Source organism: Anarhichas minor, unplaced genomic scaffold, assembly GCF_050575085.1.
Source record: "Anarhichas minor isolate MPS153535 unplaced genomic scaffold, ASM5057508v1 ptg000069l, whole genome shotgun sequence".
Taxonomy (NCBI): domain Eukaryota; kingdom Metazoa; phylum Chordata; class Actinopteri; order Perciformes; family Anarhichadidae; genus Anarhichas; species Anarhichas minor.
The window spans coordinates 210,471-223,336 of NW_027466515.1; the positions used below are offsets into that span (position 1 = coordinate 210,471).

The 12,866-nt window shown below is 42.3% G+C and overlaps 1 protein-coding gene across 1 annotated transcript in view; it reads right to left on the minus strand.

Annotated features, from left to right (window-relative positions):
* Positions 1-337: 337 nt before the first annotated feature.
* Positions 338-12,866, minus strand: part of arfgef3 (ARFGEF family member 3) — a 35,171-nt gene continuing 22,642 nt past the window's right edge. The window contains exons 26-41 of the mRNA XM_076078984.1: positions 12,722-12,863; positions 12,351-12,473; positions 11,891-11,994; positions 11,464-11,608; positions 11,226-11,354; positions 10,724-10,900; positions 9,980-10,094; positions 9,036-9,138; positions 6,526-6,657; positions 5,410-5,540; positions 3,992-4,210; positions 3,673-3,844; positions 2,926-3,027; positions 2,085-2,448; positions 1,262-1,656; positions 338-1,124 (exon numbers count right to left, since the gene is read on the minus strand). Of these exons, the coding sequence (XP_075935099.1) occupies positions 933-1,124; positions 1,262-1,656; positions 2,085-2,448; positions 2,926-3,027; positions 3,673-3,844; positions 3,992-4,210; positions 5,410-5,540; positions 6,526-6,657; positions 9,036-9,138; positions 9,980-10,094; positions 10,724-10,900; positions 11,226-11,354; positions 11,464-11,608; positions 11,891-11,994; positions 12,351-12,473; positions 12,722-12,863 (2,745 nt within the window). The 3' untranslated portion in view covers positions 338-932. The remainder of the gene's footprint in view (positions 1,125-1,261; positions 1,657-2,084; positions 2,449-2,925; positions 3,028-3,672; positions 3,845-3,991; positions 4,211-5,409; positions 5,541-6,525; positions 6,658-9,035; positions 9,139-9,979; positions 10,095-10,723; positions 10,901-11,225; positions 11,355-11,463; positions 11,609-11,890; positions 11,995-12,350; positions 12,474-12,721; positions 12,864-12,866) is intronic.

The window sequence follows — 12,866 nt, forward strand, 5'->3', positions numbered from 1 at the left end:
GTAAATAAAGCTCAAAACAAAACTCCACAGCGTACCTTTTAAAAAGTATGCAAATAAACAGTAATCATAATTCATTGCATATGCGCACATTTAGGTCTGTATCCACATTAGGATGAAGCAATAATTAAATGTTATTGTTTACCACCTTGGAGGAAGCGTATTGTGACGATACGACAATACTGTGACAAAATTATGAGCGCATTCGTTTTTCAAAACTGACAACAAGCTTATCATATTTAAATGCTTTGACACAGTATGTGTATGTGTTGAATTTCCATGATATACAAAAAAATTCCTTCATTCTTCTCATCACATCATTTCATCTGCCAATCAAAAACTTAAAGGGCCAGTGTTGAGCATTTTGTGGGATCTATTAGAAAAAAGGGAATATGATATTCATAACTATGCTTTCATCAGTTTACAATGACCTGAAACTAAGAATCGTTGGGTGTTTGTTAGTTTAGAATGATTCCGTCACGTTTCTACAGTAGCCCAGAGAGGACAAACCTAGCGAGAGCGTTTCGCCACCTTTCTGCGACACGCTTGTGGTGGGGGTATTCAGTTGGTTGCAATCTGCAACCACACCGCTAGATGCCACTAAATCCTAAACACTGTTCCTTTAATGTCACATGACGTGCGTCAATGTCCTCCTCGCTCTTCCAAAGTGCCACTAATCCATATGATAACATCTACCAACCAGGTTTCTCATAAGTCCAGCTCGTTCCACCAGTCTGTTACATTATGATGTCAGTCTGCCTTTGCGTTGCATCATCAGAAAATCAAACTCATCATCAATCTACCGCACAGCGGCGCCTTCACGCCACGCCATCAAACCAATCTAATTCATCTTTCATCTGTTTACGTCCTTCACTGACCCGACAGACTGCGCTCTTCGTCCGGTGCTTTTTGTTTGCATTCTCCTCGCCGCAATGTCACACGGTGATGTCGTAGAGTCTGCCGACGCGGCTCAGCCACTCGCGCAGCGCCAGGCGGACGCGGCCGTCGGTCACGTGGCAGGAGAGCTGGCTGAGGCAGGGGTAGAGCGCCGGCTGGAGCGCCAGGAACGAGGCATCTGACAGGAGGAGGACCTGATTGAGGAGAGTCAAGACCATGTTGGTCCACGCCTGCAGGGAGAGAAAAAATGTCAACAAAACTCAACACTCAAGCAGATGTTTGTCTTCCACACACCCCTCCCTTTCCCTTTCCTGTTGTTAGACAAAACAATGTCTAAACTTGTGTGACAATAAAATTGTATCCGCACCTGTATCTGAGCCTCAGAGTCCCTCAGTGAGATGCTGTGGGAGCTGATGGTGGATCCTGATCGTGGTCTCTTCTCCTGCCTCAGAACCTCAGGTCCCGCACTGACCGAGTGCCTCAATGGGGGAACCTGCTGGTCCACCAGATGTTGGGGCCTCTGCAGGGGCCTTTGAGGATCCACCAGGCCCCTCCTCTCCCCGCATCCTCCTCCTCCTGCTGCCGCCCGGCCCTGCTCCTTCATGAACAGGTTGACGTGGCTCTGCTGCTGCGGCTGCTGTTTCCTGCGTTTGTACTCCATCATCAGCTTGCTTATGGTTTTGTCCGTGGCGATGGTGTACAGTTTGTTCCCGGCACTTTCCCACCATTCCTTTCTCCTTCCTGGTCCAGCGCCGCCAGGAGCTCCTCCTACAGAGCTTCCGGTCACCCCGGAGTCCCTCCTCTCGGCCTCATACCGGATGTGGTGGGGCAGACTGCCTGTGCTGCTGTAAGGAGAAAATAACAGGTCACTTTAATTGGACAGGTGCTACACTGAACAAGAGCGCGCAGGTAACCTGAGTAATGTGCGAGTGAAGCATTGATTGAAACTAAGGCCTGTCAAATGTTCTGCAAAAATGCACAAGATCAAATGTGCAATTAAAACACATCTGCAGGGGTTACATGCTTGTGCACAGGTGAAGAGCCAGCTGTTACATGACAGGTAGAGAAAGCTGTTCATCAGATGGATAAGGTGTTACATTTGATTCTTGTGTTCAGGGTGGAGACAGACATTCGGCAAGTCGCCATTATAACAACATAACAATGACTGAAGTCCGACCTCAATCCTGGGCTGGGTGTGGGCGTGTCTCCTGGTGATGCTGAGCTGTCGGCTGGCTGAGACCTGTACCCGCCTTCCTCTGATGGCGTCCCCCTCGCCGACAGCCCGCTCGCTGAAGTCGGAGTGGAAGTCTCGGACTGGAAGTGAGGCAGGAAGAAGACATGATCTCCTCCTCCTCCTCTCTGCAGCGCCATCTCCTCCAGCATGTTCTCCAGGTCGCGGTGCATCTGAATGTAGCTGTTGCACAGATCCATGCACAGCTTGTAGAGGCGTTTGACCAGCCACGCCCAGTCCGCGCTGCTCAGCGGCTGCACGCTGAGAGAGGGGATGGGGGCTCGCCAGTGATAGCGTTTATCCCGGCCTCGAGGGGGGCTGACCTGCCCGAGGAAACGCAGAGCATGAGTTGATTTTTGATATTAGAACATTAGTAATTCATCCCACTCGTTACATTAGGAGGGTGAAAAGTTCAAGAAACCCGCTAAGGATGGAGCTTGTTAAACTGTAGAAAACTAGAGGACGTTACTAATGGATAAGAGAGCAGACTTATATAGGCAAATCTTTTATTTTTGTTGTTTTGTTTCTATGGTCACCTGTCAATCACTGTGGCCTCTAACAATTTACATATCAAATCTGTAAGCACTGTTTTCTTTGTCTTTTACAAAAAAAAAAAAAAAAACAGAACTTGTTCTGAGCAGTTGATGATTTGTCCTCGTTTTAAACCGTTAAAAGCTTTATTAACTGAGAATAAGTTGAATCACTGTTATTATCACAATCAAAAAAGACAATTATTCTATATACACCTACTATCACTGAAGAACAGAAGCTGTGTGTGTGTGTGTGTGTGTGTGCATTACTTGTGCCGTTTCTTCAAAGATGTCTTCGTCCTCTGAGGAAGCAGAGCCAGGGTGAGAGGAATCAGAGCTCCCCTCCTCTTCCTCATTCAGCATCCTCTTCACCTAAACACAACGAAAGGTTCAAATGTGAAACTGAGTTTTGATTGCTAATGACTCGTTAGTTATTATCACAATGTTTCAAGGTTGTGATCTTTAGTAGGTGGATGCCAACGGGTTAGTTATTATTAGATACTAAATGTAATCAATTAGAAGAATTAGCCAATTGTATTGTATTATTTTTGTAATGCTTTTGTTCAAAAAATAAAAAATACCTGCTCTGAACTTCATTACTGAACTTCAGCCTTATAAAGTTGACATGTTTAATGTAATATGATGGAATTTGATGAATTTGAATACAATATTTACTCTCGCTTTAGCTATTATTTGGTCTCCACCAACTTCTAAGAAAAATATCTGTCTCTTTAGGTAAAAAAAGTGGAACATCAACCAACTAGTCTCTAATGTTTTTTTAGTGTTGAGCAGGAAGTATGATGTGAATTAATCCGAACTTATTAAATGAAAACCGTTAAGTTTGGGCTATATAATTAAAACAATGAGCTGCAAGACAGTAAAAAGCTCTGTGGAGCTGAGTGGACCTTCAGAGCGGGGTGATAATTCTCTGTGGGTTTCACAAAAATCCATCGTTAACATAAAATGTACTAGTGTAGCTTTAAAGTTGGAGAAAAACAAGAGTTTTGATGACTCTACCTGCTGTGCCGTCATGCTGTCAGCTTGGCTCAGAGTGGCACACAGCAGGGCCTGGAAGTACAGGTTGAAGCTCATGGCAGACTGACGGTAAAGATTAGCCGCTCCGCAGACACCCGACACCTTCATCAGCAGGTACTTCAGACCCGGCCGAGTGTCAAAGTCCCGCGCTGTCCTGCAGAAGAAGAGATCAGGAGATAAGTCAGCCGAGTGTGAAGCTGATCAGCATTATCATTATTATTATGATTACAGACTCCAGTGGGATTACAGATACATATGACACTGTCATCTGCATATCGTCTGATTTTCTTGTTGCAGTAACCTGTAAGAGTCCAGCAGCAGATCCAGGATTATGGCTAAATTAGTCATGGAGATGTAGCGCAGGAAGCCTGCTGTGGCCCGGCTGGGGTCAGAGGTCCCAGGTGTGACCTTTTCGTTTCCTTCGGGCTGCTTGACGAACTCCTCCAGCAGGATGTCATAGAGGTTTTGGAGCAGGACCTGGTGCGACAACAGGCTAACCACGATGGTCCGGAACGGGATACTGCAGGATTCAGAAACCAGGAAGCCGGTTAAAACACGTTTTTAAATGATAAGAACAATCTCTTTGCCCCAAGTAACAAATAAACAATTGTCTACTGTAACTAGGCTGTGATAAACCAATTTAATAGCTACTGTATTGTGGCTTCAGTACATACAGTATATTATGTTAAATTTTTAGAGGGAGCAGTCGATAATAATAGTCAAAACCGAAAAAGCTTTAATGAAGAATGAGCAATCATGCAATGCTGTTGCACCAATAAAGCTGATTTTTATTACATAAGGGAAAGACTGGCAGCCATAAAATCGCTTTGTTACAAGTAAACTTTACATAAGAGGAACTCTTATATCCTGTCAATATAAATCTTGTAGCCATTTTTGTTACTATCTGACCTCCATGATTGGTTAAACATTAGAAGCTTCACGTAAATCATAAGATTCGTCATAACACAAAACACAAATATTCGTCAAATCCATCTCCACATTGTGCGGCTCCACAGGTGGGTACGCTAGTTTGACTGTTCATGCACATTTTTCATACAGGAACAATGTGAAAGAAAACTGCCTTACCCAATTTTCCTGCAACCACAGCAGCAGAACGACAAGCAAAGACAGGAAGTGAGGGTTAGATTTTGGCTGCATTTCCAATCATGTTTTTTCAAGTTTTGAACAAAAGAAGACAGCAAATTTTAGAAAAACTGATTTGGTTTTCTTTCTTACAGGAATACTTCACCCAAGCAGTTACCATTTGTATCTCAATTACTCACCCTGTGTCACTTTGATTTTGTGAAGATTTTTTTTTTCTTGCATGCCGCTATGGCGAACGCAGAATCAAAAAACAGAGAAATGTCGTAGAAAAGACTATTTAAAGTAGATGGTGACCGCATTTAACAACAGCAAACATATAATGAACATCTGTTTTTTATATCAGCAACTATATCAGTTGCTGATATAGTTTTGCTGTTGTTAAACTTTGCCCTCATTACTTCAATTCATTTGGACTTTTCTGTTTTTTTATTAGATTTTTGAAAGGAAAAACAATAACATGCTTCTTCTTGGTTATAGTTTTGGTCAGAATGTATTTTGAGGTCAGGATCAGGGGAGTGTACTGTAGTTCTAGTTAGATAATAAGAGCAGTTAATCATTATCACATGTGGAGCGAAACATGCTTGTTGTGTGGGCGTTTGTGTGCATGTTGTCCACCTCTTCTGAGCGTGCCCGTTGGACTGCTGGTCGGTCGGCAGCTCGATGATGAGAACGCAGGACTGAGCGTGCTCAAAGCCCTCCTTGTTGTTGGGCGTCTTTGGGGAGCACTGGGTGTCCAACATAAAGACCTGGGACACAAAGAGGACAACAGTGTACTGTAGTTAATGGGTAATGTTTGCTTATTGAAGGTTTAGTTCAATTTGAGATTAATGTTGTCATTCTCCTGGTTTCAGTAATTAAAAATATATTTTTAAAAAGTCCCAAAAATCTTTTTCCAGCTGCTTAAATGTTAATATTTCCTGGTTTCTTGACTTCTCTATGACCGTAACTAAATATGTTTTGAGTTTTGAACAAACAAGACATTTGAGGATGTCATCTTGGGCTTTGGGAAGCACTGACAATTTCTACAGAGGGTGTCATATGCTGTGGCACTTTAAAGATGAATTCACTAAGAGCAAGGTTGTACCTTTTGAGTTTTATTGCAATAAATAAGGTTTGCATTTACAAATGTGGATCTCCCAGCTGGCTGGTAAGAGCGAGATACTGAATGAAGCTCAGATAAGGATACTTAGACATAATTACACCCGTAGGAGGTGTCTTTGAACACACTGTTGTTTTGTCTGTAGATTCATGACCTCATGTCTAGAGTGTCTCTCTCTGCCCCTGAACTCCACGACTTTGTTTTTAAAATCATCGGCTGTGAAGCCCAAAGGCCGGATTCCACGGGAGGTGGAAAAGGACAAGTGCACAGACAGATAAGCCAAATATAATCCAGCATAACATAATCATAAGGTTTTAACCTGCCAATACACAGAGTGTCAAGCCCCTTAACGCAAATGTGTGCTTTGTTATATTGAGCTATAAAATAAAACTGACTTGACATTCACTTCTGACTTCTTCGTGGTTAATTCATGAACTTTCCAGCTCATTGTTGTCCAGAGAGCTCATTTATTTCTTGCCAAACTTTCTTTTTAAAATGAGACAACTAAGAATGACATGTGTACCCTTATGGTTAAAAAACAGCCCGATGAACATGTAAAACCACTTTGTCTGTCCCGGTTCATATGAAGTGCACTTGTCATAGTTAAGACGCAGTATTTAAGTCGTGCCGACCTGCTGAGCCATTGCTTTGATCCTCCAGTACTCGGCCTCAGCTGAAGGAGAGTGGGACGGAGCCGCCACCTTCACCTCGCAGGCGTCTCCAGAAAAACTGTCCGAACCGCTATGAAAACATGCGAGAAGGTTCTACAGAGAGACACAGAGAGAGGAGTTAACGTGCAGCTCCTCTTGCATCTGTCTGATGTTTGTACATTGATTCAATAGAGGGCATGTTTTAATTGAACTAAAATATACTTCCCTGAATACACAAATGTGAAAAAAAACAAGATGCAAAACAACCGCAGTTATCACGAACTTTATGCATGATGCAAACCCATGCTGACATAATACAATAGTACTTCTACAATATATAGCCTCTGGTAAAACTGTGAAAAGCTGGTGAATTCATCAATAAACTGTAAATGTGCCCAGCAGATGAAGAAAATGTAGATTTCCACCGCGATGAAGTCATGAAGTATTACACAGTTTAATACAGCCTTCACATTATATCTGATGTGACCGGAATGCAGTGCTTATAAAAAAAAAATTCAGCTTTGACCATCTATTGATTCAAAGGTCACGTGTTGACGTGTGTGGAAGCATAAGCTTCATGTTAAAGACTAAGCTTTGTATTCAGGGCTGGCAGTGTCCTATAGACACTATACATTCTCTTGGATGAGTTTTTTCATTTACATCGGGGTATTTCACTAAATCTTTCTCCGTTGCAAATCAAGAAGTGCTTTGCTTGTGTGTATATATATATGTATATACAGTATATATATTTTATTTTTCATGCAGCACCTCTTAGAATTAAACATGTCTTGACAGAATAACTAATATGTTTGATTGGACACAAAGAAATAAAATCGAAACAATGAATCTCGTCTCTGAATATAAAAATGGAGATAAACTGGCATTTGAAGCATGGTGGCTCCCCCTCAATAAAAACATGAATAAATAAAAATCAAACATATGTTCCATCTAAAATATTTGATCCAATTTTTGTAGAGCAAAATACTAATATCAGAAAAAGTAGAGTACCTAAAGCCACCTCGAAATGGGTTATAAAATATATGATATTTAAAGAAAACATTTCATCTCATCTTCTTACTAATAGTGAATTATGCCTACATTTAAATAAATCAGTGTAATAAATCTCCCATGACAATAACATCATCAAGAACAATCATCAAAAAGCAGTAAGAAAAGTAACTAAATTGCTACTTTATGTCTCATTTTAATATCAGGCATGTAATGGTATACACCTACATTTATGTAAAACTGCCCGACATACTACTCAAAGTTACAGTTCATTATGATAGTGCAGCTGTAAAAGCATCTAACATGCCACTTGATGACAGGAGCTCTTATATAAACGGCCATAAGTCCGAAATAAATACGATGTGCCACATAAAACCAAACTGTTAGCCCCAACATGCGACACAGTCACAAAGGCTGTTACATAAACAAAATGGCCGCATGTCTGTCAATGTGGCTAAGAGCATGTTAAGCCATATGTTGAGATTTTCTATATTAAACTGGGAGTTTTAAGCCCGACAAACTCCTGATGCATTGTAGAGATCAAAAAAGAGTTTTATTTAATATCCTTTGACACAGTTGATCATGTGTGAGATGATTTCCTCCACAAAGTGCTTTCCCAAGAACGAGTAACACAAAGGACCCAACATTTCATCTTTGTGTTTCTTAATGCTTTTTGCTGAAGACGTTAAAAACTTAATTAACCCAGAAAATAAACACAACTCATTGCGTCGGTTATAGTCCTAAAATAGTATCTTCTGGAAACAAGCAAAGATAATCTGTCAGTGGTGGTTAGATCATCATCATCATCTCTCTCTCTGAAAACACACACACACACACACACACACACACACACACACACACACACACACACACACACACACACACACACACACACACACACACACACACACACACACACACACACACACACACACACACACGGCTCTAAGCTGTAAAGCTGCTTAGCAGCAGTCAATCAGCTGCAGGAACACACAACATCCACCAATAAAATGCCTGGCGCTGTGTCACCTCTACTGATCACACTCACACACACACACACACAAGGTTAAGAGTTGTTCCCTGTGTAGCTGAAATGGAACAGCAGGGGTTGGATTCCAGACTGTACTCTCTAACATTTGTGATCTCCCACGGTACTTAAACACAGCAGGTAGTTCCATCATTAACAAATTAACACTAGAGATACACCGATCCGACTTTTTCAATCCTGAAACCTGGGCAGGCATCTTCAAAATCTTTAAAATTAACAGCAATTACAATTACCTTTTTATGCAGCAAAAAAATTGTCAAATCTGCTTATTCCTCCTTCCCGTTTACATTTGTGTGCGAACATGTGACTTAGAAGCCATTTTATGTCTTGGTATCTGCATGTAGTTGTATCTGTGTGTGTGTGTGTGTGTGTGTGTGTGTGTGTGTGTGTGTGTGTGTGTGTGTGTGTGTGTGTGTGTGTGTGTGTGTGTGTTTACCTTGACAGGCTCTAATGTAGCAGAGAAAGCGTCCTGCAGAGCACAGCAGGCCAACCTCCACATCTCTTCTGTGAACACTGGGCCCACTGTGACCAAAATATACCTGGAGAGAGACGGGGAACAATAGAAACAGCAGTGGTTACATTAGAGAGAGGAAAAGTGATCTGAACACCTACTTTCTAACGCATTGTCCATTGTTTATTATCTGAACATGATGCTGGTGATATTTTGTATTTTTGTTCATGTAAATCCCACAAAAAATATGGCACCTCAAACCTGTTGGTTCCTCCTGAGGATGTGAATCTTTAAATATATACATGAGCCATTTTAAGTTTCTCTTTTATTTAAAGGCTCAGTAAGTTCCTAAAACAGCTGGCCGCTCTAGTTTTCATCAAACATGAATCAAACTGGAGTAAATAGTGAAATTACTGGGGACTATTTTCAGTGGTGGATTAATGCACATTGTGTGTTCTAGTAAGTATTTTTTGGCAGCAGGACGGGGTGTGTGGGATTGAATCAAAATAAACTACAGTGTGTGTTCATGGAAATGAAGGAACATGTCACCCAGTATTGATATCGTCTAATTGCAGTTTTTCTAGGCAATATTCCAATGGCCATTTTAAATAATAATGTATTTTTATCAGCCAGATGATGTGTTTAGACATTATACTCTCCCCTCATTTGCTGTTCAAGAAGACAAAGTCCAAAATCAATCAATCAATGTGAGTGGTGCTTTTTTTTTTTTGTTCAAGGACACCATCTTCGTCTGATTGCAAACAGTGCCGGCTATCTAATATTGGCGGTCAATATCTAAAACCTTCACCTCTTAAAGCTGGTTCACACTATGTTCATAATTTAGGCAATTCCTGCATTTACAGTTTCCACGTGGTTGTCAGTGTGGTGACGGATGTATAATTCACACCGAGGAAGTTATGCGTCGTCACCTGATGCAGGAGCAGCCGACTCTGGAGATGGTCTCTGCAGGCTCAGACACACAAGCCACAAGAAGCTTGAACAGATCCTTCAACATCAGGTTGATCAGAGACTCGTAACCAATATCTGCAATGGCGGAAGGCAGAGGCACACACACACACACACACACACACACACACACACACACACACACACACACACACACACACACACACACACACACACACACACACACACACACACACACACACACACACACACACACACACACACACACACACACACACACACACACACACACACAACAACACAACGTAAACCATCAGCAGGTGGGATAGAGATGGAGTGGCCGCAATTTAATTTGACTAAAGAGGAGGGCAGTGGAATAACAAGTCATCCATCACGCTCTACTTCATTCACTTCAATGCACGAACACACTTTGCACACGACCGATAACAATTCATCATTGTGATGGTGGACCTTCAGCTTATAATACATAATAAGATGCGTGTTCCTGAGGTTAAAAATTACGACAGTTGTTGCAGGAAATATTTGAGCATCAGGGAGCTTTTGACCTGTTAAGAGGAAGGCTGAGCTTTGGAAACAATACAGTTCTTCAGTGCTTGTCTCAAAAAGAGAGTCGACAAAGTGGCAATTAGCCCGGGGTTTATGTGGAGCAATGTCTGTTTAACTATTTAGTATTTCAAAGACACTGCAAAATGTGGAACGCGATGGGAAAAACAGCTGCGTCTCACCCGAGTGTATGAAGCTGTTGACGTGCTCCACCACCAGCTCGCAGCACAGGCCGATGGCGTGTTTGAAGTTTGCAGCCGCCACATCCCAGTAGGAGTGGTCGCCATGGCTTCGCTGCAGCCAAAGTGCCATTACGGGAAGCAGCAGCTGGATGACGGAGAAGATGGCGAAGCCCGGACCTGGAGGGAGGAGACACAGTTAGGACTGTAAGGGTAAGCAGGTATTCTTACTTGGACAATGGACGCTTAAGTGAGCTAAGCCAGCTTGAGATGCTTGTTATGGTTTTTTTTCCCCACATCAGTCTGTTGCAAGTTCATTTGGATTGAGGTCATGTGACTGATTTGGCCATTCAAGAACATTCCCCTGTTTGGCTGTAAAAACAACCTCTTTGTTTACCTTGTTTTTGTTTCAGGGATCACTGTCCTCCTTAATTGTTCTAAAACGTTGAGACTAAGGTATAAAATGGCTCAAACACACGCATGTCTGTGTGTGTGTGTGTGTTACCTGGCACAGTGATGACCTCTCTGAGCAGAGTGAAGAGCAGCTCCAGGGTTGGAGGTTGGTGTTGGCGGGGACAGTTTGACACTGCTGCTGTGAGCTGCTCCAGTAACAAAATCCACACCTGGATCAGACCTGCGGGACGGAGAACACAGCGACACACAGCAGGGGGGGGTCAGAGAGAGTGTTGGAGGGGGATGGAGAGGATGAAAAAGTAAGGAAATGAGACAAACACGTGTGTTACCCGTGTCATCATCAAACTCCTGCAGGACACAGTCCATCCCGTCCTCGGTGCTGATTGAGCGTTCCTGGGATCTCATTGGCAGGCTGGCAAGCCGCGCCCCCAAGAACACCGGCTTGGTCTGCATCTTGTAGATCTTTGCCAGCAGCTGTCAATCAAATGTTTCACGATGTCACATGATCAAATGCGTGCATATATGCTACTCAATGAATATTTGGACTAATAATCTGGACAGTACTGTAGATTATTTAATTTATTTTGTCACTTAGTGGGACAGTTTTGAGAAGAAAAAGTGTTTTTGGTGTAATTTCTTAATACAACTTTAAAGGCACAAAGGATAAGGAACTTTTACTTTGAAATTCTTTTTTTAATGGTGTAACAGCAACGTTTGCTACACTAATTAGCTTAAAACCCAATAAAAACTTCCTACCTGTGAACATTTGCGAAGGTAGTCCAGAGCCGGCAGGCAGAGGTCAGTGGAGCTGAAACCCGACGCATGGACACAGTCTCCAATCTCCTTATAGTCCACTTCTCCTACGCACACAGACAACCACACACACAATAATAGCTTGGTACAGAATAATTGTTACTGTGTAAGGTAAGTCTTTGACTTTTGTATATGATGAAAAATAAGCAGAATTGTAAAAGCTAAAAGTCATGATACTGATTGTTAAATTGTAAAATATTATCTGAAATTAAAGCAGATATCTTTGAGAATCGTGCAAGATGAAAATGAGTGAATCTACAAACATAAAAAAACCTTCCCCTCCTGTCATGTACGTATTTAGGACGTGTGTCATGAGCGTCTTACACACAGGAGAATGAAAGAATCCCTAAAGGTGTGTAAAAGTAATGAACTGAAAAAAATAGCATGTACAAGTGAGACAAACCTAAGCCTTTGACGAACTTCATGAGGCACATGATGTAGTCAGTGGCAGCGTTGGCAAAAACTTGGATGTTGTCAGTGTTGATGAAAGCCTCGAAGACATCAAACACCGGAGCCTGGGACTTCCCTAGAGGAGAGAACATGAGGGAGGGAGGAAGGGAGGGAAGGAAGAAGGGGGAAGAAAGAGGAAAAGAGTTGATGAAGAGAGTAGTAGGGAGGATGGGAGGAAAAAGGAATTGAGGGAAGAGGGAGGGACGCAATGAAAGAAAGATGAAGAATACATTTGGTTGTTTCTGTCAGATGATACACTTACTAAGGTATTTCTTTTAATAAAATGCGTGTGTGTTGGTTTGCAACAGGGCCTGTCAGACGTACCCATGGAGTATTCTCCCAGCAGGTAGTCTTTAGTGTCGGTCTTGCTGCTGTGGACGGTCCTCAGAGCGCTGAACAGAGGCCTCCATCCTGACAGGATCTGAGGAGAACACATCTCCACCAGCTCGCCTATTGACGTTATCACCTG